This window comes from Anguilla anguilla, chromosome 3 (genome assembly GCF_013347855.1).
Source record: "Anguilla anguilla isolate fAngAng1 chromosome 3, fAngAng1.pri, whole genome shotgun sequence".
NCBI lineage: Eukaryota > Metazoa > Chordata > Actinopteri > Anguilliformes > Anguillidae > Anguilla > Anguilla anguilla.
Genome location: NC_049203.1, coordinates 66276622 through 66303967, shown reverse-complemented (window position 1 = coordinate 66303967; position 27346 = coordinate 66276622). Strand labels below are relative to the sequence as shown.

Here is a 27346-nt window from a genome sequence, read left to right as displayed (position 1 = left end):
GATGTTTTCACAGATTCTGTGGTTAATTATGCCATTGGTGTGTTTGGTCTGCACAGTCCCCCTTATGTCTGTGTGTTGTCTGATGTCAGTGGAATAGCATATCCATCTTAAATGGCCATCACAGCTGCAACATCTTAAGGTTTAATGCTGGCAGCCGTTGCCTTCACATATTTATCCATTACAAACAAGATTGTAGACTATCTTCCTCCTAATGGCTAATATGTTTAATCAAGTGATAAGTCGTTTCTTGGTTTGGAAAAGACTTAACATCTGCTAAGCATGCATCTGCAGTTTAGATGATGTCACTAGCGCAAGGATGGAAATGACACAATCCATGTTAAATGTTGGGGATGTACCGATATGAAAATTCTGGGCTGTTTCCAAAACCCTATAGCGCAATCGGCAATGCCGAAATTTTGTTATTTATTAATCTAGTTGTAATGTATTAATATCGATTTACGTGAAAGCCTCATGTACACTTACACAAAGGCAAAATCAAGGACAAGAAAGAGATTCTGATGCAGTTATTTCGCTTGAGTTAATAATTTAAGAAGGATTGACATGCAAAAACTGCACCGTGTTCTCTATTTGAAAGTAATGTATTAGTGCAATATACTTTGTGGGGGTACACTTTATAAATTTGCAAAGTTAATGGTGTTATGTGGTTCTCTATTTGAACTGTGAGATGATGTTGGTATGGTATTGCAATTTATTTTTATTTTTTTTAAAACATTACACCCACCCAGGCATTACTCTCCATTAAGCCAAGGCAGCATGGACGCTTATGAACATGTGACTATGTGATAATTTATTACTGGTTAATGTCCACTAAGACAAACCCATTTGATTGCCTCATGCACGGATAATAAAGGCACCATAGATGTCTAACCAGCATAGACGCAGTATTCAAATTTTTCTACACATATACACAAAATGCGTAGTTATTACAAATTTTTAAAAGTAAGATGACATTTTATCATGAAAACATACAGAATCACATTTAAATACACATATTTCCAGGCGTGCAGAACTTATTTTACCTATCAAATATATTATATATAATATATATATAATATACAATAAGAAACATATTAGCTTATATACGCAGACTTAAAATGTTGAGTATTGTTGACAGTAAAGGGATTAAGGCACACTCTGTAAACCGAGCCAAAACACAGACTAATAACGTCAGCTGAATGTGCCTCGATTTTATTTCTTAGCTAAAGAGACTTGATATATTGTGACGTTACAGAATCTTGGGTTTTCTATTTCTTTATAAAACACTGGCCCAGCCTCTCATGGAGTGCATGCCTGCATTGTCATCTTTGTACTTTTTCTTATCTGAAGCCCCCCCTCTTTTTTTTAAACAAGCAATTTCCCCTATGGGCATTCCCTTAAACTAACTCAGAGTTTCTGTCTGAAGTAACGATAACAGGAGCAAACACTGGCTCTCCTTGTATGGGCCGTGATTCAATATTTAACCGACCTGCCCTTGTCGACGAAATGAATCACGGCTGCTATTAGGTGCCTGTCAGCCATTACATGTCACAGCCCACAGACCATAGAGCGTGTGGTATTTAGAAACTGGAAGTGGAAATGGATTATTAGGCAACGGACGGGTTTACACCCCGAGGTCATGTCGTTTGGTGGAGGAGAGCCAGGAGGCAGGAAGAGGAGGACACCAACCGTTTACTTTTTGTTAATCAACGGGATCCACAGTTGAACTCGGCCAGTGTGAAAAATAAGTCCTCTTCAGCCAAGGCGAACAGCGTCTGCTCGGTCAAACTGGTGCGACTCAACGCAGCCGCGAACAGAAGGTAAGAATCAATAATGTTTTGAACGAAATAAAAAGCAGTTAATCGTTAAACCATGGATCTGGAGTACGAGATTGCCCAGGAGATGAAGGAGGAGGACTGGAGAGACCTGGAGCAGCCGACGCCGGTTAAGGTGCTGCTGACCGTCCTCTACAGCCTCATCTTGCTGACGGGGATCGTGGGGAACGGGGTGACCATCAGGGTCACGCAGGTCCTCCAGAACAAGGGCTACCTGCAGAAGAACGTGACGGACCACATGGTGAGCCTGGCGTGCTCGGACCTGCTCGTGCTGCTGATCGGGCTCCCCGTGGAGCTCTACAGCGCCATCTGGTTCCCCTTCTCGTCCTCGTCCGGCAACGTGGCCTGCAAGGTGTACAACTTCCTCTTCGAGGCGTGCAGCTACGCCACCATCCTGAACGTGGCCACGCTCAGCTTCGAGCGCTACGTCGCCATCTGCCACCCCTTCAGGTACAAGTCCCTGTCGGGCTCCCGCACGGTCAAGCTCATCGTCTTCGTGTGGATAACCTCGGCCGCGGTCGCCCTACCCCTGCTGTTCGCCACCGGGACCGAGGGGCTAAGGGTCGAGCCTCAGAACATCACCTTCTGCACCAACCTCACCAGCTGGTGGGTGATGTACCGGTCCAGCATCTTCGGGGCGTTCGTCGTGTACGTCCTGGTCCTGGTCAGCGTCGGGATAATGTGCAAGAAGATGATCGGTGTGTTGAGAGGACCGAAGGAACACTCGGCCAAGAAAGAGGAGTTCCTATCCAGGCACCAGAGTTCAAAGGTTAAAGCATCCCGAAAGCAGACCATCCTGTTTCTTGGTAAGACCTTGATATACATATTTAATAAATGATTTTAATATGAACATTTATTGTCAATGATTATACATTTCTAGCTGAAATGTTTCTTATTTAGGTTTATGCATTGGCTCATGGGGGAAAAAGCAAACCTATGGAGGAAAATACTAACTTGTTTGTTTATTTTAAGGCCATAGTTGTTATGGAATTCAGCTTTTAACAATTCATATTAACTATCATAATCCATTGTGCTTTAATATAAATTAATGGACTCCCAGTAGCAGACAGGCATACACTTTGTTTTGTCTCCCAAAATTTTTATCGTTTCAGTTTTTTTAAATAAAAGTCAATAAATGTTGATAGTTTGAGAAAGTGTTTCCTCCATATTCACGATATGGAAATGAACTGAGTGAATGATTTAAAAATCTACTGCCACAATTTAGTGCCAGTTTTACGTCCACTGTTATATGTGATTTATACTTTGTGACTTAAATATTAATTGCAAATGCTATTCCTCAAAAATCAATTTATATAGCGCAATTGTGTGTGACAAGATTTTGGTAAACTTCTGAAAAAGTCCTTCGGAGACCACGCCTTCACTTTGTTTGAAAATGAAGATGAATAATTTGGCTTGAACGGGTTGGCCAATTTCAGCTTTAGCTTATATTGGAGACTATCTGTGAGTTGCAGTCCTTCTTGGAGTGGTTGAGATATGGGCTTTCAAAACAAGATGTTAGAGGTTTGGTTGTACACTTGAGGTACATAATATGAATTGCTTTTGTAAATCTCACTTGTTATGAAAGGAAAAAAAATTGTAACTGTAAAGAATGGTCATCCCACAAGAAAAGGACCACTGCCCAATAATAACAATAATAATTATATTTACGCTAGTCCTTATCTTTGAATGTCAAATTGCAGCCAGCTTTTTTTATAATTTGTTTTTGTTTCTTATATGAGTTTGAGTTTGACTATTCAGCTACTGAAGTGAACAAACTGTGGTGCTCAAATTCACTATTCATGCATAATCCAAGCACCACACAGGGAGACGATGCTTGGCATGTCTCTCAGAAAACCAGCCAAAGGCTGTAAGGCTTTAGTAGTTTCAATTACAATATTTACTACGTTACGTTCCGTTTGACGTGATCTATGTCACATCAGCAATATCAATATCTCCTGTAGGAATTCTGCGATGTGCTATCGGGAAGTGCGCATTCTTCTCAGTTGGATTGCGTTTGTTCCCCTCTCAAGATCCCGTTAAATTTATTTTTGAGACATCCCCCATAGCAGCTGCCCGTCACCTCATAAATCAGCGTGATTTACAACCGCGGCTAAAAACGTGGCTCAGTTCAGGCCTCTTTTTTTTCTCTGAATACAAATAGCCATTCGAGAAGTGATTATGTGGCAGTTTTAATTCCCCCCAGGCAAAGCTTCAATCGCTTCAGATGAAAGTTATTTCAAAGAGCAATGCTTAAACCGATAATATGGTATTGATTTTGGTCCTTGAGCACTATCCTGTTATTGTTTTTTTGGCAAGTGGCAGGTACTAGGACACTGCTTGCCGCAGCGTATAATTTGTTTCCAGCAGGGTGATTTTGAAGTCGTAGCAGATGACGTTATAAACCATGGCAGGCGACATCTGATGTTCTTGACGAGGGTTATTGAATATTATTGATCTTTAGCAGGTCATAAGTGCTGTCACTGAGGAAATACAGAGCTGTGCTTCTCAAGTGCGGCACCAGCGACATAGATTACGTTTGTCCAATTCTCGTTTTTGGCAAAAAAAGAAAAAAAGAATAATAAATAAATATTTTAATATCAATAATTTTACAGGCAAACAAGTATCAAGTATGGTAGAATATGCTTTGTATATGCATGTAATGTTTTTTTTTGTTTAAACTTGAGATTATAAGTGATTATATAAAGATAATTCCATTATAATTACATATTTTTAGCTCTTGTATTATTAAAAAATTGATTAATTAATTCATTCATTCATTCATTCATTCATTCATTAACCACGTTTCCGGAAAGTAGGTATATAGAAATATTTACTGCTAAACCACAGCATGCAAAGGGCACTGTCAGAACAACTAACTTCAAATAAAATATTGTACAACTGTATATCTGTAAATATCAGTAGGACTCCCATCGTCCAACAGGGATACACTTTGAATTTCTCCACAGAAACATATCTGAAATAATATCTGAGTAAATGCATGAATTAATATATGAACCAGGTGAGTGATTTTTAAACCACGCCGCAACTTTATATTTAATTTGAGAAATTTAGGTAAATCACCAATGTCAGATATATCATTGCATCTTGCCTTCTACGAGTCAATATTGTGGTATTAATATTATACTGTGTGCTCGTACAAGAGACGTTCCCGGTAGTCCCAGTTACAGTATATAAACAAGAAGTATATATTAGGTCATATAAAGAACAACATAAAATCATAGTCCTTGTTATATTCCCTGAATGTTTTTTTCTCCAAACAAAAAAGTAATATAATATATTTAATTTGAATGCCACGGTGTCATGACACTTCTTTGTTTGTCCACTTTGATGCTTTAAAATAATAATATTTGCTGTATTTACACTATATCACTGATGTCTCTGTACCCAAGGCCCTGCTGTGTCAGTAATAATCGAGCGAAAATGACATTTTTATGTTAAAGTACGTTGCAAGCCTGGTAAATTAATTTACCAAGTGGTCAAAGATTAAGGGAACACAACACAGTTGAAGTTGAAAGGGGCGTGTAGTCCACATTCCTGTACAACCACTCCTCATCTATTGGTAGTTTCTGTGAGTTCAAAATGCGAGTTTGACTAACGAGGCCTTGCACTAGTTAATAAGGCCGAGTTGTAGTAGAACAGGTGGGAAAGGTTAGGGGGTTCAAATTTTTTGTGGATGTCAGTCTGGCATAGACACCAATGTCACCCTCAAGAATAAAGGTCAGATTTCAAGCTGTTAGATTCTCTTTTAAGCTATTGCGTTTCATATCGGGGGTGACCAGGGGACAAGACCGTGCTGAGACCTTTTGAGGGGCAAGTTCTTAAAGTGATAAACGGGCACACTAACCTAGAAAAACTGTGTTACGACACCCAGTTATTGTACGGGATATATTCTACCAAAATGAAGCACAGCAACACAAGACTTAAGCATTAGATTTTTATTCATATATAAAATATTAAAACAAAAAAAGGGGCACATTGGGCACTTAGGGCGAAAGGGCCAGGGGCCAGGCACCGGGAGCTTCTCTCTACATGCATCTGCCAACGGGCAGAAGCGAATCTTTTAACGTCTGAAAAATCTGTTACTTGAAAAATTGCATAGTGGCTTCAGGTCAAATTGCCGTATAATTAACCCGTGGACTGGAATGAATTAATGCCAGATCACTTTTGTGCTAGAGCTAGATTCATCTCTCGCTGCGGGCTATCTCTGTGACTGAGGAGCATTCTTTAAGAGACGGTGAGTATACTATGAGATTCCATCATGCAAGCTGAACAAACACAAGCTCAGCCATCTTGTGTGTAACCTGCCATTCTCTTTTCCACAAGAGGGCAGTCTAACCACATATTGTCATACCCCCCCCCCCCCCACTCCAAAAAGGCAGCTGAAAAATAAACTAGAAAATTCATCTGTTTGTCACTTTGGAAAGCAAAACCCCTTGATCTCTGCTGATGGCATTTAGAAGTATACCAAGGTCATTATTATTATTATTATTATTATTATTATTATTAGTAGTAGTAGTAGTAGTAGTAGTGTAGTAGTAGTAGTAGCAGCAGCAGTAGTAGTAGTAGCAGTAGTAGTAGCAGTATTAGTAGTAGTATCAGTAGTACTAGTAGCTGTGGCAGCAGTAGTTGCAGTAGTAGCAGCAGTAGCAGTCGTAATAGCAGTACTTAAGTGACACCATTGTCACCTGCTATAATCCACCATTACAAATCAAGCCTTATTCCTCAAGCCTCAGTTAATTTTAGCCACCATTTTACAAGAATAAGATCAAGGCCTGTCTGTGAGCTGCTGGGCCTGGTGTGCGTTATAATGTGCTTTATGAATGAAGGGCAGACACAAGCGTTGTAAGGCAATGAAAAGCACTGTAAATACATTCAAAAGAAGGGCTGGACAGTAAAAAGTTAAAGTAGGACATCAGCCGTAACAACGCTATACATAGTAGAATGCATGTTTTATTTTTCCTTTGCAAGTTTTAAAATACATGAAATATTCAGCAGCCCGAATCTTCAAATATCTGAAAGAATGGGTGTGACACTGATAATGTTGTAGGTGCTCCTGTATCAGAGGGAAACTGAGTTCTTCTAACGAGCTGTGTGGGAGACGGATGGAGGCAATAGGCCAAGGATTGGGCACTGTTGCATACCCATTATAAAAAGAGGAGGGGTGGGGGGATACAATACTGGAATTAGCAGTCTTAAAGGTAGAAGGAGACAGAACAGCACCTGCGGTTCCTAATGCATAAGGATAAGCGATGGTCTGATATGGCAAAGCCCACAGACATAAACGGTAGGAGCGCAGCTGTATGCATTCCGAGGAGCTCAGCATTCTGCCAAAAGTTTGTTCTTAAATACTAATTTGGAGCTGAGTGTTTATCTGAACTGCCAGCTTCATCCTAACAAATTAGCTCAGCTTATTTTGCCACCACCCTCCATTGCCTCGGCATAAATTTTAATCTGCTTTTATTTTTTTATTTTTTAAATCTCTGCAATCCGCTCTGACTTTGGAGAATAATTAATGAAGTGTTAGACCTAGTTAAGGTATCCAGACAACATGTTAAGACAAAAGGTTAATTGTTTTGGTCTTTTCTCTGATGCAGTCTGTGGCTATTAGCGAAATGCATATTAATTTTATTTGCCCGCCTCTGGCGTTCTGCTTGTGCCCTTCAGAGTTAACTTTAAATGCCAAAATTCAGTCTCTCTCTCTCTCTCTCTCTCTCTCTCTCTCCCTTTCTCTCTCTCTCTCTCTCTCTCCCCTCCTCTTCTTTCTCTCTCTTTCGCTATCTCTCTCTCACACACTCTCTCTCTCCTCCCCTCCCTTCCTCCCTCCCTCCAAGTCTCTTGACAGAATCACACTGGGAGATATTTGCGCAGCTATTTCAGACACAAGTTGATACTGTGAGAAAAATCTATACATAATTACCCTTTCGGATGTCTTCTAGTTCCTCTCTCTGTTTAGTGATGTTGCAGTTTTCCCTTGTGCTGCCAGTACAAATTAAGAATACACTTATATTCAATTGAGTTACCCGAATTAACTTTACTTATTACTTGAAAATAACCCACGCTGTAAATTAATAGGAGATCAATAATACACATTGTCACTTTAACAGTTGGCTTAAGTATACCATACTTATTTATGGTATTCATCACAAACAATTACATTTACACAATCTGTTCTCATTGACCAAAAATGTTGTTTAACCTGTTTTCATAGGATTTTACTGTAGCACAGTGGGTAAAAAACTGGGCGCAGGTTCGATTCCCGGTTAGGACACTGCCGTTGTACCCTTGAGTAAGGTGCTTAACTGAAAATTGCTTCAGTATATATCCAGCTGTATAAATGGATACAATGTAAAATGCTATGTAAAAAAGTTGTGTAAGTCGCTCTGGATAAGAGCGTCTGCTAAATGTCTGTAATGTCAATGTAATTTTACTAAATGGCATATGAGTCAAACTGGGTTATAAAAGTTTTGCCTTGAACTGCACTCATTTTACAAGTCCGTCGGGTTGGTTTGATCTGATAGTTTGTGTTTGAATGCAATGGTTGATTACTGCACTTCGATCCCTGATCTTTGCACTTGTTTGCATTGTAAGGTGATCTGGATAACAGTGTCTGATAAACACCAGTAAAGCTGAAGTTAAGATTGCACAGGTGCAATATGTGTTGTAATTGTCTACAAAACACGCATTCTGCCTACTGCAAAGGTGCTTATTACTTTGCATGTTTTAGGATGTACCTTTATAACCTTAATATTTCAGTGGTTATATGCAATATATATGGTATTTAAAGTAAGTCTGATGTTGAGATAATCATTATTAGCTTATACAGTTGACTCAGTTATTGAGTGTAACTGTATGATATGTACTTATTAAACTAGTTCTGCGTGCAGGGTATTCATGTATTCTCTCGAGTCATTCTCTCGGTGGTGCTAGAGTTAATGTAAAGTTACGTAAGTGTTATGACTGCAGTGGTGTTCAGCCGTTCATATTTATCATTTCTTGGATCGAATTTGTGTCCCACGATCCATATGGCTATTTACCTCAGCTCAGACGGGTTGTTATTTTGCGGGATTAGAGACAAGTGGAATCCTTGCTCCTGGCATTCTCGCGATGGCGCTCACTGGTTAGGCGGTGGGGAAAAAAACTCCCCCGGGACCGTTTCCAGCCTCAGATGGATTGTTCATACGGCTGTCGGCCCAAGGTCTCGCGATGCGCGCGTTGTCCATTTGCGTGAGTGAACTGTCGCCGAGGGCAACCTTGTCATCCGCAGGTTGGGGAGGCATGTGTCAGCTGTGCTGACTAACGTCTCGGGAGATGAATGGAATGGGGGACAGTGCAGAGGGTGTTGGTAAGCGATAAACAAACAGTAACCGTGAGATATATTGTAGTTGCCATTGTTTTGTGTGTGTGTGCGTGTGTTTCAACGAGACTGGAGATTAAACTATTTTATTGTTTATATTCGCTGTTCATCTGTCCGTCCATTTAAAATGGCCTGTAATCAAATGCACACCATATAGGCTAATAAGTTTCGTCTTATCCTTCTGTCTGTTCATCAATGCAAGAGAGCCATTTTCTAAATTACACTACTTGTACATGATTTCAGGAATGTCAGTCAGTACCGATGTCTGTCTGTTCATCCACATAGATAGATGCTAAATAAATATCCGTAAAATTACAGCACAGACACACGTTAACTCCTAATGGGTCTGGACATGAGTCATGACAGTCCCCAACATATGCTGGACAGGTTCATCACAAAATCCTACGGTAGGCTAATTATAAAGAAAAATATCAGGCAGTTACCTGGCCCAGCGTGGTCACAGACAGATATCTATAGGGCCAGTTTTTCCCTCATACCACTTAGCCTCAGTTAGCTCTAGATACAAACACATACTGTATGCCTCAGTGGATTGACTGGGACTGTCCAGATGACTATGGTACATACAGCTGGGGAAAGTAACGTTTAGGGCCGTGACTCACTGTCATCCTCCAAGAGGCCAATACGAAACATTCTGAGGACACTTGTCAAGCAAATCAATGCATTGTGCTACCCTTGATCATCCCCAATTAATCATTAAATGAGACCCTTGCACTAACAAGCTCTGCTGGTGGTTAATTGGTCAATTACTGGAATCGCGGTGCATTCAGTGACAGCTGGAGGAAGTGGACTGAAACACAGAACTTCTCAGGTCAAATGGTCAGAGAAAACTCATGGCCCCTCAGTGGCATTAGCTACAGTTGGCTTGCTACAACAGAACCTAATAGCCTCTGAAGGCGATTGCCCATCCCAAGTCCACCAATATCCAGCATTGGACCAGTCAGGTCAGGGATACACGGTAGATGCTTACCTGCTAAATAAATCTCTGAGCTTAATCTAATCCATGATTCAGTATTCACAAAATAAAATGTGTATTTATGTAAATGATTTATTATAATGTTTATCATTTACATTTAAATCTCCCATTAGTTGGGGACCGTACAGTAACATACTTCAGCTTTTCACTCTCTTCGCACTTGGATGCCCAAAACATAAAGGTGACAACCGAGACTGATGATAAAAGTTGTCACACTGGAAGCATTATAGAACACTATCAGTCATTTCACTTCAGAGTGCACCAGCAGAGCAGCTCAGTGATTGTGCTGGAGGGCAACAGAACTACGCTACAGAGAAAGCTCTGAGGATTGACACCCTCCCTCCATCGCTACCATTGGCATGGTCAGGACCACAACTGAGACTGTGGTGGAGCACACTGAGGTCTAAGAGGAGTCCATTCATTTAAGATATTGATTTTAGAAAATTAATTTGTATTCCATTGCTAGGCATTTGGTAAACCACAAAGGTGTAGGCTTTACAAGTCACAAACCAGCTCACTAACCTTAATTGTATATATTTAGCACTTCAAGTGAAACTGAAATGATAAGAATAGCCCATGAGATTGGGTTACCTGTTTACATATGATGTTTAGACCATCTGTACTGGGATTCATTCCGATAGGGTCAATAATTGCCATTTAAGAGCTAATCTGCAGATCATTAATGAGTGCTTCGGAATATATATTCTCATGGTGGATTGTCCCATTTGCATTAGCATTTAAAGAGGAGTTCCTCAGAAACCAATTTGTTAAATCCCATGGCAATACATCAAATAGCTGTTTAAGAGTTTTATGAAGCTTCAGGCCTTTACTGTATGCAGCCATTTGTCATAAAAAGGCTTGGATAATTGACAAATACAACTGTTATAGTGACAGCACAAATTGTATGTGTCCTATAGTTCTGTCAAACGTGCACAATTCAGTATGTTTTTTCTCAACTATTTAAACTATAGCTACAGCCCTCAAAGGAATAATACAACGATAATAGGCTAAATAGTGACAACTTGAATGATAATAACAAGGTGACTATGCACTTGTGATGTTGATTCCCATATTATAACACTAGTAAGATGGAAGTAGGAACATTGATAAATTGGCAAGAGAAAGCAAATCACTTGAAGAAAAAGAAAAGAAATCAATCTCTGCTTGATCTAGTACACAGAAATGTTCAAATAGAACATTTCAGGTCTACACAGAAAGGTAACGTACAGACAGCCTGTTTGAATGATATAAATATCACACAAACACAGACGTTGGGGGAAAACTTTTAAATCACTCTCAGACCCTTAAGGACAACCAGCTTCACTTGCAACTGCACTATAAATACTACCTAGTAATTCACATTGCATTTCCAAGGTTATGCTACATTTCAAGGGAAACCAATATATTTTTGAATCTATGTCAAACAACTTCATCCTAATTTTCTACCTTTGCTTTGAAAACCTGACTTCTCATTTGCCTCTGTAGAAGTACCTTGCCCACACCCTTGAAAGGCTTTTAAAAATTCAAGAACCACAGGTGTTCGTGATGCAGCTTGCAATTTTTGCTATTTCTGTCTTTTTCCCCCCTTAAGTTATTTCTGACCTGCCTAAAGTCCTCCCCCCCCCCCCCCCCCCCCAACATGCTGTGAGCAAAAAAACATTTAAAATATTTCCCCAAATGTTCTTGGGATGAGGTTTGCAGGCGGGACAGTTGGCTTTTAAAATAATTCCAATGGCTTAATTCCTTTGGCATTATGTTCCTTCATTTATAATTGGCCACACTGTGTCTGTCCTGCCTTAGAAGAGGACACATGGGGTGTTTCCTTGCACAAGGGTTTTCAGGAAAAAGCGACAAGTATGTAAATGATTGGCAGAAGGGCAATGGGGAGGTGGGACGGGTGGGAGATATTTGCTGTGCATGTTTTCTACAAAAAAAAAAACAAAAGGCAATACTGTTTTACACAATACAGTGTCAAGGAAACTGTAGTGAGCCCAGCATACAATTTCAGTACTTTATTTACAGCCACAAGTTTCTAGTAAAACAAAAGAGAACCCATGTGCAGTCGTTGGCTCGTTCTACAAATGAGTTTCATAATTCTTAGCTACACAGGAACGTTAGTGCATAAGATGTAAGGATTTGATTTAAAGTGGTCCTTTTTTGGGATATGGTCTAACTTTAGAGGGTCCTGAAGCTGAAAAGTGTAGGCCTGATGCAGTATTTTCATTAACTATATATATATATATATATATATATATATATATATATATATATATATATATATAGTTCATTTCAAATTGAGACACTGAGCTGTAAAATATAACTTCAGCACACTTACCGGAGTCCCAAAATGAAATCCTTATTATTTGAAATGGAAGAAATGCACCTGCACTCTCCGTGCCGTGGTCAGGGACCCTCAGGGGATGACCTGAGGTGAAGCATCACGCTGTTTCCCGCTGGCGTACAGCAGTGAATTACCCAGGCACTCCTGTTAAATGGAAGGCCATAAGCTACGTGTCAGATTGATTAAGCTTACAGTGCAGTAACGGCTGCTTCTCGCTGTACCCCTGCAAAGGTTAGAGAGGTACAACAGCAAAGGGACAGTAAGCTGTCTTTCGTTGAACGGCAATGGAGCCAGATCTATACGCGTTAAAGACAGCATTGGCCCCCAGTCGGCGTCACGGATCAGTGTGGAGGAAGTATTGCCGTGTGTGCAGCGATGAGAGTATTCCCGCCTTTTCTTTTGCGACTAAAATATCGGCATATCGGTTGTGATGCTTCTGCAAAGCACGAGAAGATGCAGATCAAAGTTGGTTTTATCAGGGAATTAAGTTCTTTCCTGTGGCGTTTGTCCACAGAATGTATTGTCCACAGAATATACACTATAAAACCTAAAGTATCTGGACACCCCTTAGTCTGGGGCTGTTTCTCATGGTTTGGGCAAGGCCCCTTACTTTCAGTGAAGGCAGATCTTAATGCAATGACATTCTAAATTATTTTGTGCTTCCACTTTGTTGCAAGAGTTTGGGGAAGGCCCTTTTCTGTTTCAGCATGGCAATGCCCCCTGGCACACAGCGAGGTCCATGTAGAAATGGTTTTGTTGAGATCGATGTGGAAGAACTTGACTGGTCTGCACAGAGCCCTGACCTCAATCCCCATCCCCAACACTTTTGGGATCTGTTGGAGAGCCAAGTGTGAGCCAGGTCTAATCACTCAATCAATGCCCAACCTATAATGCTCTTCTGTCTGAAAGGACAGTTGGAAAAGTTACAGTACACAGACACAGAAATTTTACCATGTTCATTTATAAATGTCTCTAAATGGCTCCATGTAATGTCTTCATGAAGAGCTTACAATACACTGCACAAAACAAAACAGAAAAAACTTTTGTTTCAAGGCTGCTGACAACCAAATTGATGTTCTTGAGTGCAGAATGAAAAGACTGAACCCGAACCCGAATGAGAAAGTGATAAACTTTTTTCCCTGTGTTCATTTTTATTAATGAATCCAAAAAGGAGAAAAATTAGCATATTCCACTGATTACACTGTCAAAATAGTATATTAAAATCGCACAATTACTGTTTATTCATTTGCAGATCTACAATTAGGTTGTTAAGGCATTTTGTAATTATACTGTCGCTTCCTTTGTAACATTGATGTTACTGACAGTTCAAAAAGTATTCCAACTAGTACAATTCGTAAGTCCATTACATATTTCCCACAAAATGCTATTCAAATGATAATATGCACTGCAAAATTGATATGCAAATCATACAAATAATTTCCATAGTTGGATACTTAGTCATTAATACACTGACTTGGTTTTCAAAAAATAATTTCAGTCCTTGAATGCAAATATTCACAATTGCAGAAGAGGAAGAGAGTTATTTGACAGTTTTGAGTGACACAGAAAGGAAGATTTTTTTTAGGTAATCCGTGTACACACCTGTGTACAACTTCTCCCTTTGAGGGATATTGGAAGCTCACAGTCTGTAATCTTCTATTTACTGAGAGACCCACATGAACCTACACAAGCCCAACCAATGTGGACCATAAACACCTTAAGTGTCTCAAGGGAACTGAATACATATGAATTAAATGCATTACCGGGATATTGCAGCACTTCAAAAGAATATTTTGTAGTGTATTTAATTTCAGTAAGTACTGTGTCCTCAGACAGCTGGTGTGTAAACACACATTGTCCTGTATGCAGACACAGGGCTGCTTGGTAGAATTCCCAGGCTCTGGACAAAATGATATTGCCATATTATTCCTGGGCCCAGGACCATAATATTTACCACAAGTTCACAGACCTTGGTGCCCAACCCTCCCCCCCCCCCCCCCCCGCTACCCTCTTTGTGGACATCGTACTCATGTACTAGCCTGCATATACATAATGCAATTAGTTGCAATGCATTAATTAATTAAAGTACACTGTAAGTGAGGCTGTTCATCATCCGAGTCAAGAGGATGACTTAATGATGGAAATAGTCCAGCAAACAGACATCCGCAGCTCCCCCTTGTGGTGAGAAACATGGCAAACTAGCCATCTTTCAGATTTTCATATGTATTTTTATTAGTTTTCGCATTGTTTCACATAACACCACCCAACACCACTCTCCCATCCCACCGCTGGCTTGTTTTTAGCAATATGGTGTCAACCAATGATGCTGCCAATATTATATATTATTATCTTACATTAAAAAAAATTCATTGTCATTAGTTATTTTGTCCCTCAAATTTAATAACAGCAAATATGCATTCTGCTTAGATTGAATCTGGATGAACAGAATTTTTAACCATACATATGCATTGTTGCAATACATATCTTGTCCAATGGCTCTGTACAGCAGAAAAAATCTTAAATAGATAAAAGCAGTGCCCTTTCTAAATGGTAAGTCTTAATAACCAGTTTCTATATGGAGTTTGCTAGACTAGAGCAAAACCCAATATTGCCATGGTAACAGTTTGATTTATGAAGTCTGTTTTCTTTCTGACGAAGCACTCAGGCAGTGGTAAAGTCAAGGGAGTAAACGTTCATGCTTCTCTGATGATCAAACGTGATGGGGTGGCTTTCATAGACAAAAGTGACAACCCGATTTTCTGCTTTTTCTTAATGTGCACAGCATACTTGAATGTTACAGACATTCAGCAGAGACACGTGGCATGTGAACGCCACTAAAAGGCGCAACCGAAAAAATAGCGATTTGTGCGGAGATAGAAAGCAATGGCTTTGCAATCTACTGTAATAGGACCTGCACACCTAGAACATACTGTATGTTCGTGAGCAAAAAAATAACTGCTAAATCTTGTCTGCGTTTGTCTATTTGAGCTGTAAAGTACATGAATATACTATACGGGCGATATAGCTCAGGGGGTAAGAGCGGTTGTCTGGCAGTCGGAGGGTTGCCGGTTCGATCCCCCCGCCCTGGGCGTGTCGAAGTGTCCCTGAGCAAGACACTTAACCCCTAATTGCTCCCAACGAGCTGATTGGTACCTTGCATGGCAGCCTTTCACCGTTGGTGTGTGAGTGTGTGTGTGAATGGGTGAATGAGAGGCATCAATTGTAAAGCGCTTTGGATAAAAGCGCTATATAAAGGCTGTCTCTTTACTCCATATGGGCTCTCCGGTTCTTCGCTCTCCTGACATTGTGTGTAGTCTATACCGTTCACAGACTACTGCATTTGGAATTTTTTGTTCGTTTTGGTTAAACGGAAGACATTTGAGGATCATCGTATTTCATCACGACGTAGTTTAATGTTTCCCTTCCCACGGCAAAATATTAATGTGTGCAGCGTTAAACACTTCAGCAGTAACGTTTTAAGTATCTGCTGTCCGTTTCAGGAACACTGATTTATGTTAGGATTCAATCAACACTTATTCTTAATTGTGTTATTTTTTTCCTTCCTAAACACAATTGCACTATATCAGAAATCACCAAAGAATACTGGCCATTGATTGAATCAAGACCTCAGTCTTTTTTGTAAATCAAGCTTCAGTTCAGGTAGTTGTCTATGTTACCTGGAATGATAGCATTCAAAAACAGTCCTTCTCTGAATGAAACTTTTCTTTTTGCTCTCTCTCTGTGTCTCTTTCTTTCTGTCTGTCTGTCTCTCTCAGTGTAAAATGACAATGAAGTGAGAATCTGTTTGTTTTTAATTACTCTTCTCTTGTGAAAGTGTTTGGGGCCTGACACCATGCTCCAGAAAGATAAATGATTGCGGTGGCTTAACTGAATAGTGTCTTTGTTTTTTTTGTTTTTTTTTAATGATACTCCACTGCACTTCAATCAGCGCTCATATAAAGCATCATTATTGGTTTCCCTGTTTCCTGGCTTCCATTTTAATCAGCGTAAAAACCGCCAGACACCGGCCAGGGTTTCTCACTGGCATTATGGTGATTAATATGGACCCTTTATCTTCTTAGTTCTTCTGTGTGATGCATTTAGTGTCATCCCCGTTCCTGTTAATGCGATCCGTGACCCAGTGATATAGACCCCCGTCCCCTGTAACGCAAGTAAATCTATCAAAACTAATTTTTTATTATTAAGTTTCACTTTCTTTATTGTTTCTCTGACCTTCCCTCGGATAGGCAGATAAGTTTTCTTGGCCCCGCGGATGTATTTATATTAAAATATTCACAACCAGAAAATACATTCTACATCATCTTGACGGAATAGTTTACCAGTTTGAACCTCCCTGTAATTGAAAAGCTTGGTTTTCGATTGAGATGTATGTCAGCTTCTGTCATGCTAATGGATCATTGTAGGTTAACACATGACCATGTGAGGAAGACAAATAGAGTTCGATGCAGGACTCATGCATGCTGACCTCAATCAATTATGTGGGCGTTGTTATTTTATTTGATATATAATTAATTTAGAAACACAATATGGAACAACATATTTTAGACACACCGAAGAATACATAATAAAAAATATATTAATGACCGTGTGGACAAATATACCTAAATTTATAGTTTACAATACAATTACCATACACCGTGCATGAAAAACCTTAGAATAATGTGCCTATTATACTTTAGAATAATTTATACCGAACCAGAGGTATGCCTGCACAAACATTGTTTGCTCCTGAGAATACTGGGGTACTCTGAATTATTATGTTGAAAAAATATTGTTCAAATGTTTTTTTTGTTTTTTTTGCGTGAATCAATTTATGGACACAGCAACAATCGATCTTAAAAATTGATGTAAAATCATTCATAATATATACTTGTATACTTAATATATGCATGTGAATGTTGTCACGAACAAACTGATTATTGTAAGTTACCCTGATGCCTTACACATGGATTGCTCTTAAGTAACACATTAATATGTGTATTTGTTGACTAAAGCTCATTTGTTTGATTATAAATTTCAGCATTTTAATGGAGTTAAAAGTGGAGCGGGTGATCAGTATTTCTCTACTTGACAAAGTGGTAAAACTAAAGGACTAAAAAAAAGCCTTAGATCTGTGTTCAAAAATGAATAGTACATTCTCGTCTTCTGTTGTGGATTCTTCTTCTTCTTCTTCAGAATTGGTGTGTCCTCTGGGGTTTTTTTTTTTTTAAAGCTAAAGGAATATATCCTAAATGAAGGATCGGAGTTCTGACAGCTCACTGTAAAAACAACAAACGGGAGATAGCTCTCCGGGAGCTCCAGGAATACACGGCGACGTGGGCGTAATCGATGGCAAAAAAGCTGTCTGTTGGGAGTGGAGTCCGGGGTTATCCGTGTTGACACGGTTTTTTCTTTATTTCTTAATGAGTACCTTGACTGACAGTGTTATTGATTGCAAATTTCGCAGCTGCTTTCTCACATAAAGGTGTTTATTGCATGAACGGCCTTCACTGCATTGGCAGTCCTGCTAAAAAGAAATAAGAAATCCTGTGCAGATTTATATAGATATATATATATATACTGCAAAATATAGTTTCTGTTCTCTGACATACCCAATAAATCATCTGAAAAGGTAGTTTCAGAAAAAAAAGAAATTCAATGAAAAAGAGAAGGGATGAATAATTGTGTATGTGTCCCGCAGAAAACCAAAGGACATTTCTAAAACGTACTTCAAACGCGCGGTTTAATTGAGTTTGGCAGCGGGCTGATGTAAATGGTGCTGTGCATAATTAATCTGAAAAATGTTGAATTGAGAAATGTCAGATAAAGTGCAGAATCGGGCCGCGAAGCCATTGGTTTTCATTTGAAAAACTGTCAGTGCTGGCCCAGCTGAAAGGCCACGTGTTTGCTTTTTTGTTTTAGAGGGGTTCAGGGAGCCTGTAGTCTTGTATGGTCCTTTAAACATTCAAAATGTGGGACCTAAAAAGGATTGATGTATCCATTTCTTGCCATTGGGGCTAAAAGGAGTGTATATTCTGCAAGGAAGTGGTGGAATAACCATGTGATTCTTTCGTGTTTCTGCTTCAAAATGAACTCATCTTTTAAAGTGCATTAATTTCTCCCATTTGGAATTTGTAAATTAGCATATATATATATATATATATATATATATATATATATATATACATATTCCTGCCTCCCGCCCAATGCGAGGCTCCAGCACCCCCTGCGACCCTGCTCAGGATAAGCGGGTATAGATGATGGATGGATGGGTATATATATATATATATATATAGATATACCCATATCTTTTACCAATGTCTGCATTTTGAAAGATTTTCTATTTGCTAGCATTTCAGCAGCATCTGTTTTCACTGCTATACATGCACTGACGTTATATCAGCCTCTACCAAAGTAAAATTTGTGAAAAAAAAGTTGTGTAAGTCACTCTGGATAAGAGCGTCTGCTAAATGCCTGTAATGTAAATCAGGCAAACCTCCCGCATTCTGAGTCTGTGCCAGGAAATCGGCCTTTCTGACATGGTATTGTTGCCAGAAACACATCCCCCATTTAGAGCTGGTATCACAGAAACGAGCCAATGTTCAAAATTAATTTTAGCGGAGATTGCTGGCATTCCCATAAATAGCTATCTTATTGGTTTCATTTAAGAAATGACAGTGTGCAGATTAACTTGTTACACATGCTATGCAGCTAATTCAATGTTAGAATGCCTATTTTTTTTTGGCCATTTTTGGTCACTGTTCTGTCAGCTCATGAGTGCACAGAGGCAAACGGTCTCCGTGCAACTGACTCCACGGTCTTTTACCAAAAGATGACTGTGCCACAAACTAACAAAATATTTTTATGCCTCTATCGCATGTGATTGCGCAGTATTTTAAGGTATATTTAACAGCCTGTGCATTCCTATACGCATTCCGTGATTATATTCTGTAATATGCCGATAGCACAGGATAGGTAATGTACAGAGCTCGATTTGCATTTCCTGAAACAGATATGTACTTGGGCACAATGGACTGCCCAGTTTTACTACCAATTTACATGGTATGTGGTAAGCTATGAAAATCGAATCTCGAACCTGGAGCCACTGCGTAAGAGATTGAGCCGGTCACAGCAAGATCTAAGTGTTAGTGCCCCAATGGGAGAACCATAAATAGATCTTTTTTTAATTTCTTCTTTTCATGAATCGCAGCAGGTAGAATATTTCACTTCAGTGCACACTAAAGCACCAATCCTTCAGCATCCCTATGGCCTTCTGCCATCTTCCTCTCTGCACCTGAGGTAGCAATCTCTGTTTCACCTGTAATTACCTTTCAATTTCTCCTCACCTTGGGTGTCCAGAGTGGGAGGTACAGAAATGTGTTGATATTTTGATGATATCCACATATACATCCATATAAGTGTACATTATGATGATGATGATTATTATTATTATTATTATTATTATTTTATGAGAAGGAAAATATTTTAGCAGTTGTTTGTGAGCACAGTATATTTTTTGGGAAATATATATTTGGTGTACTCATTATCATGGGGGAAATTTGCAAAAGACGTCTTTAATCTCAGATTTTTCATTACATACTATGACTTTGTGACTACTGTAGAAAAAGGCATTGATATAGATGTGCTTCTCTCCAAAGAGAACCTCTTTGACTTCTGTGGTCATGTCAGCATTTTGTTAATTAAACCCCAGTGAAATTGTCAACTGTTTTAAGACTGTGTGGCAAATCCAGACGCCATATCCAGAACATTTTTCTACCTCTGATATTAATAATTTTGACTTTCCTCGCTAATAGACCGACACAGTAAACAAGGCTGACATTATGAAGTCCCCTATCAACATGAGTGTCTCCACCACAAGCACCTAATGTGACTTCACTGCACCAGGAGATCATTAGTTGCATTGTAAAGCCTTTGCACCTGCCTCATTATTTTTAATAATCTTTGAGTTTTTGCTGTTTCGTAAGCCTGGGAGATCTGTAGCTTGCTGTCCTGGCTTCGCTTTCCCTTTGCACTCACGCCGGTATTGTGTTTGCTGAATTGTGCAGGTACCACACGTCTCTGTTGCTCTACACAGCTCCGTTGATCTTCGAGACAAATCTGGACTTACCCCGAGTCCCGTTTTCCATGTGTTCTTATATTGCAAACTTTCAGCATACTTTTTTCTGTTAAGAAAAAAATAAATAAAAATAAATAAATAAATGAACAGCGGGTGGGTGGAAGATGCAGGGCCCTGGAGGATTTGTGTTGTTGTCTCACTCTCAACTTGCCCACATTTTAATGAGCTTCACTTTTGGCATCGTTCGTTTTTTTTGACCAGACACACAGCTATGCAAAGGCATTATTCAAAGGCCAGGGGTAGGGAAGTGCCTGAATTATTAAAGCTGGTGTTTGGCATCCAGGACTTGCCACAGGCTGAAGGGCATGCATTAAGCCACACGGAGAGAATGTCCAACATGCCACCGTATGTTTCACGGTGAAGTTTTGTGCTAGTTAAAATGACTCTGCAGCACAGAATATCAGATTCTCAACTGAACTAACCACCTAGGCTCCTGTGATTTGTTTTATGGTGCTCTTTCAAGCAGACCTGCATGGGTGGTAATGCCGGGCTGGGGTGGCCAACATATCACACGGTGAACAGACAGAAAACAACAAGGAGATAATTGGCTTGTTGCCATTTATTTAATCCCGGAACTGAAAATAACAGAAAGTTGTTGAAAACAAGAAAAGGCCAAGCTGGCAACCAAAACGTCCTTGGCAAGACAGGCAAAAATACAAAATCACATGTGGAAATGAGGCACTCTTGCATGCAGCAGTTTCCACAAAATAACAGCCACGCAGTCCAAAAACCTATCCTGGACTAGGCCTCACCATAGTGATTCTGATGCATCACAGCTGTGGCCATACCTGTGTGCAGGGCCGGTGCTGCCCCCTGGTGGCCAGCACCACAGCTCCCTTTCTGGCACCACAGTGTGCAAATATGAAATGTAGGTTTAACCATTGCTTCTCCATTAAGGCAGACTCAGCCTAAAGTCCTCCAGGGTCCAGATTTATATTCCTCTCAAACAGGCTCTTATTTTGACCAGGCCCTGAAGAGAGCACAATATGCCAATGGAAAAATAATTAATTTTTTAATGTAAATATTGGTCTTTGAGCTGCAACAGCAGGAGTCATTACACTCGCAAAATCCATGTCAGATGAGAAATGTGCAATGAGTCATTCTGACACTATAGTGATGTATGTATCTGACAGCGATGGGATTGCTCAGTGGAGTGGCCCAACCCTACTCTAAACTGTAGATCCTGGCTCGTTACCAGAGTTCATGTTAATCATCACAGGACTTGTAAAAAAGGAACCATTTTGAATGTTTTTTTATTTAAATAAAAATATATTTACACGCTCTCTTTTTCTTCTTGTTGTAAAGAGCATTGGCATGCTATTTGTCCACTGGAGTGAAGCAGTGGATCAGCTGTGCATGGTTTTTTTTATGGGCTTTTATGGACATCTAGGGCTGTACTGTCAACAGGCACAGATAAGCAAGGAATTCTGAAAGAACATAAGGGCTTAACCTTTACACCACTTAACATGCACCCCAATGGATTATATTCACAACAAATCATATTCAAATGAAAGAAGTTAATAGTTTTATCTTTATCCTTCTCTCAAGGTATGAACACACACACACACACACACACGTAAACACACATACAGACACACAGACACACACAAATCTGGGTGCGAAATGTTACCAGCTAGAGATTTTTCATTTATACCCGTTTCATATACTTAGAATTTAGTGGTTAGTGATGCATTTTAATATCTGGATTTCTTTCTGTATAATAATAATAATAATAACAACAACAACAACAACAATCCCACAAAATTTACATGATGCCTATTTTTAGAACATTTAAGGACACCCTTGTGTAAGATAGATTTTAGGCCATCAATAAGCCATAACAGCTTTAAAGTAGTAGATTTGGAAATACTAAAAGAAGTCACTCATTTTTCATTACCTGTCGGAAGCAATTTGACATTCTACAGCTGGACCCCTCGTCACATTGGACAATGACTTGCATTTCTTCCAGCCTGGAACCTGAGCTGTCTAATCATTCTTTAGACCAATCATTAGTTTGAAAAATGGTCTTTAATGAGGCTTGATACAGAACTCCTTCATTAATCTCTCCAACGTGTTCGTCTTGTCAAAAGACCCAAAAAGTAAGTGTGTGTGAACTCTTATTCCTTTTGGAAACTTCTCCAATTCTGAGTTCCGCAAGTAAGTCATTACAGACAGAGCGATCAGTTGTTATTTCAGCTGTACCTGAATGATAATTATAATTTTTTTAATTAAATTCTTTTTTAACAAAGCTGCTTGAACTACATTTTTTGAGTAATTGTACATTTCTCTTTAACTTTACTGTAGTTAACTACGTTCAGTGGGATGTATCACAGTAGTTTACCGGAGCAATTTCACCTCAAAACATATAATATGAAGTTGGATTTCAGTTGAATATTTCTTTGGTGATGTAGTGAGCTGAAATTATCTGCTTTCATATTATATTCAATGTCATATCTCAGTATTATTATTTTAATTAGCATACAGGTCACACTTAATGTAAAATGTGAGAGTGAATCCTAAAGCCAATTAAAATCACACATCGCATTTGAGTGTACAAATGTGTACAGAAAAAAAAAAAAGAAAAGAAAGAAAGAAAAAAAACGAAACAGAAAAGCAAAGTGAATAACAAGTCCTGGCCCCATCAGGCCGGCATCTGAGAATCCAGCATGGTCGGGGTCAATTCCATTTTAGTTCAGTCACTCCAGGTAAAAAAAAGGATGCCTATCATGCATTATAAGGAGATTTCAATTCATTTCCTGAATTCCCGAGTAAAGAAAATGGAGTTGAAATGGAATTGACCCTCCAAATCTGGAATCCAGATTTCATTCCAAAAGCCTCCCCTAGACACACTCCACATCCAGCAAACAAACATGTTTTTATCCGGGTAAAAAATATTGAATAAGAAAATATGCAGAATATGCTGTGGGGATGCATCTAAAAATGTCTTCATGTTTATTGGCGGTCCTTATTCTGTCTGGACTGCTTGATGAAATTACCGTTGAGGGGTACACCATTTTTCACCTAACATTTCTGAGTACCTGAATAAATCTCTGTCATGTTTTTAAAGGAGGCTAACTTGATGGCTAACATGGCCATCCAAAGAAAGCTGGTACCCAGGACTGACTGAAAATCCACAGCGAGGTTAGTTTTTTGTCTAACTGAAGAAGTAATTTGTAATAAACATTTAAAAACGAGCAAGATAAATGGTTGTAAACACCTGGGACTACAGTAGACACCTTTTAAATTATACATGTACATTTGTTGGTGCTGAAATCATAAGACATGACCTCCATTTTTTATGGATTAATGATCTTATTTTGTTTCGTGTTGTGTCTAAGTGTTTTATGTTTTATGAATACTTGGTAGAAATGTGTATCTATTCTGATGATAAAATATTCAGTACCTGAGGTTGAATTATGGGGCAAAGGGCTTTATGAATGGGGCTCGGTGGAGTGATACAGATTAAATCAAAACAGGCCCTATGCATGCTAACAGATTGGAGTACAACACAAAACTCCTGCAAACTTACACAATGACACAGTAAATTACAAACAAGCTCTGTCTGCAGTGGCAAAGAGTACTTTTAACTAACTTAGACTTCTTCGAGCTGTGTCTTGTGGACGCATCCTCAGCATATTCTGAAAAAGAAAATGTTCTCATTCAATATTTTTTCTCAAATACCACCCCTTGTGTGTTCGATTTTTTTTTTTCTTCAATTTTTATTGAAACAATAATGCGCCACATACCACATATTAAAATCAATCCGCACACTTAAATAGATGATCCTAGCCTCAGCACTCGCACAAAGCATTAATAAAATCAAGCAGAGCATTGCAGCCTTGGGGCAGTTATAATGCTTTCCCTTTTGCAGTTGTCCTAAATATCAATACTATCTTATCCAAGCATGTTTGTTCGCTGCAGCATCAGAGTGGCTGCCTCTCCCTCCTCGTGGGTTAGGGTTAGGGTTTGGGTTACATTACATTACATTACATGCATTTAGCAGACGCTCTTATCCAGAGCGACTTACACAACTTTTTTACATAGCATTTTACATTGTATCCATTTATACAGCTGGATATATACTGAAGCAATTCCGGTTAAGTACCTTGCTCAAGGGTACAACGGCAGTGTCCTACCCGGGAATCGAACCTGCGACCTTTCGGTTACAAGTCCAGTTCCTTACCCACTGTGCTACACTCCGTCCTAGGGTTAAGGATTCAGCACCCCTCCCTTGCCCCATACACCACAAGTCCTCCTTATGCCTCTGACAAAAGTGAAAGTTCTACCTGTGCGGTTTAAAAAAAAAAAAATTTTATCTGTGAGGACTCACCAGGCACCCACAGGGGAAACCGTCAGCATTCCTGACAGCTGTACCTCTCCTCTTATCCAAACTCCCCTGTGGGAGTGTGTGGCCCCTTTCAGGAAAACAGTCATTGGCTTATGGGTGAGCGAATCAGAAGAAGGCACATACTTCAGCTGCTTTGCTTCTTGCTCGGGCACAGGTGGGAAAGTGGTGAGTAGATAAGGAAAATGTGTGATACCAAATTGGGTGGAAACTCACCACATAGCTTTGTTAACGATACAGAGGGGCATTGGCGGTGTGGAAGAACTTGACTGGCCTGCACAGAGCCCTGACTTCAACCCCATCCAACACCTTTGGGATCATATGAAAAGCCAACTGCGAGCCAGGCCTAATCGCCCAATCGGTGCCCGACCTCATTAATGCTCTTTTGTGCTGAATGGAAGCAAATACCTGCAGCAATGCTCCAACATCTACTATAAAGCCTTCCCAGAAGAGTAGAGGTTGTTATAACAGCAAAGGGTGGACCAGCTCCATATTAATTCCCATAATTTTGCATGAGGTGTTGGATGTCCACATACATTTGGCCATGTAGTCTGTAATGAAGAGCCTGTTCCCTTCCTCACACGGCGCTGCGATGACCTCACAGACTGCTAGATCGATTAGGTGCCGTGTTGGGCAGGAGCGCTCCCTTTGAGAGGGAAAAGGGGCGATGGGATTTAATATGTATGAACACTAAAATGATGGTAAATGGTTGATCCATCCATGCTTGGTTGACTATATGGGCCAATCAAATGTCCGGGTCAATCAGAAAAGCAGCACACAGACCTCCAATGCTCCCATTATCTAGAATGCAACTTTCCATTCCAAGTGACTTATTATTGTCAAATTACCAGGCTGTAGCTGGCACTAGTTAAGGAAAGTCAGTCTAAGCATACTGATGTGCATCCATGAATTATGGATGGCATGCCACTATATTGATACACAACAGCCATGGCACATATAGGTCATACTGGCTACATATACTAACTATACCTTGTGCCTTCCACTGTTTCATTTATTTTATTTTATTTTTTTAGTATGTATTTAAATGAGAATGTTGTCTGCAGTGATGTGGTCAGCATTCTATATTTTGTTATCAATTTAATTTGTCTTACATCTCACAAACATTCTGTATTATACCAAAACCTCTTTTGCTGTGGTTTTTCATGATCTACAGCAGCAATTGCCTTCAGACTCTTAAGTTATCTGTAAGCACTTATTTGAAACCACTTTCAATGCAATCCAAATGGCCTTGCGAATTACATTTAAACGGATCATTACACGATTATACACTAGAAGGTACTACTTGGAATTAATTTCAACGGAGGGTTTTTTATGAATATGCCCCAAAGAATATATTTATGCTGTTGTACAAGCAAATACAAATTTAAATCTTCAAATAAATACAAATCAGATGTGACCCAAGACTTCTTTGTTTTGTTTTTCAAAATCTTTTCCCAGTAGTGATTTTTAATCATTTGGCAGATGTCATCTTGAGACATTAACATTATGAATAAAGCATTGGGAAAGAATTCAAAAGGTTTTCAAAACATTCCTTTTTCTGTTTGCAAGATTTGGATCTTGTGATGCATTGGTGTTTTTCTTGATTTATGACTAGGGTAAAATTGCAACTAAACAAGTTACATTTTAAGTGAATTATTTGTGTTTCTAAGCATGGGCTTTGAAATGGCTCTATTTGTTTTGTGAAAGTAAATAGTATTCCCTTTCCCAAATGACAGATAGGTAGGTATGTAGTATGTAATTTCTTGGTCCTGCCCAATACGTAATTTTACTGATGAAAAGCAGCAGATGGATGGCTTACTAGGACCTATGGGAATATCTTATGTCTTAAAATGTTTTATATTTTTTTTGTTTGTTTTTGTTTCCAGTTGTTTGGTTTGCTATTTTTTATGAATATTTCATGCCATGATTGAAGTGTTTATTGTTTTTTTATTAAATACATTTTCATTTCATAATTATTTTATTATAATTTAATTAGCTGATGCCATCATCCAGTGTGACTTGCTATATGCTTACATGTAACATATTGTCCACACGTACAGCTGAATTACTCAGTTACTGAAATTATGATAGCAGTGCTCTCAAACAGAGAATGAAACAGCCCTGTGGCCTAGAAACCAGCCCTGAATTATTATCCCACTTTCACAACTTTTGGGCGGTTTACTTTTATGATCCCATAGCTTTTACTAGTCAGACTGTAATTTATTATAATATGAGTGGTACACCCCCCCCCCCCCCACCCCCCCCAATTTATCAGCAATGTCTCCAACCTACGTCCCTAGCCTACCGATGTATCCCACAGTT

The 27346-nt window shown here is 39.3% G+C and overlaps 1 protein-coding gene across 1 annotated transcript in view; it reads left to right on the top strand.

Moving 5' to 3' along the window:
• The first annotated feature begins 1546 nt into the window (after positions 1-1546).
• The window catches only part of gpr39 (G protein-coupled receptor 39), a 29350-nt gene continuing 3550 nt past the window's right edge, over positions 1547-27346 (top strand). Inside the window, exon 1 of the mRNA XM_035407725.1 lies at positions 1547-2638. Coding sequence (XP_035263616.1) covers positions 1870-2638 — 769 coding nt within the window. The 5' untranslated portion in view covers positions 1547-1869. The remainder of the gene's footprint in view (positions 2639-27346) is intronic.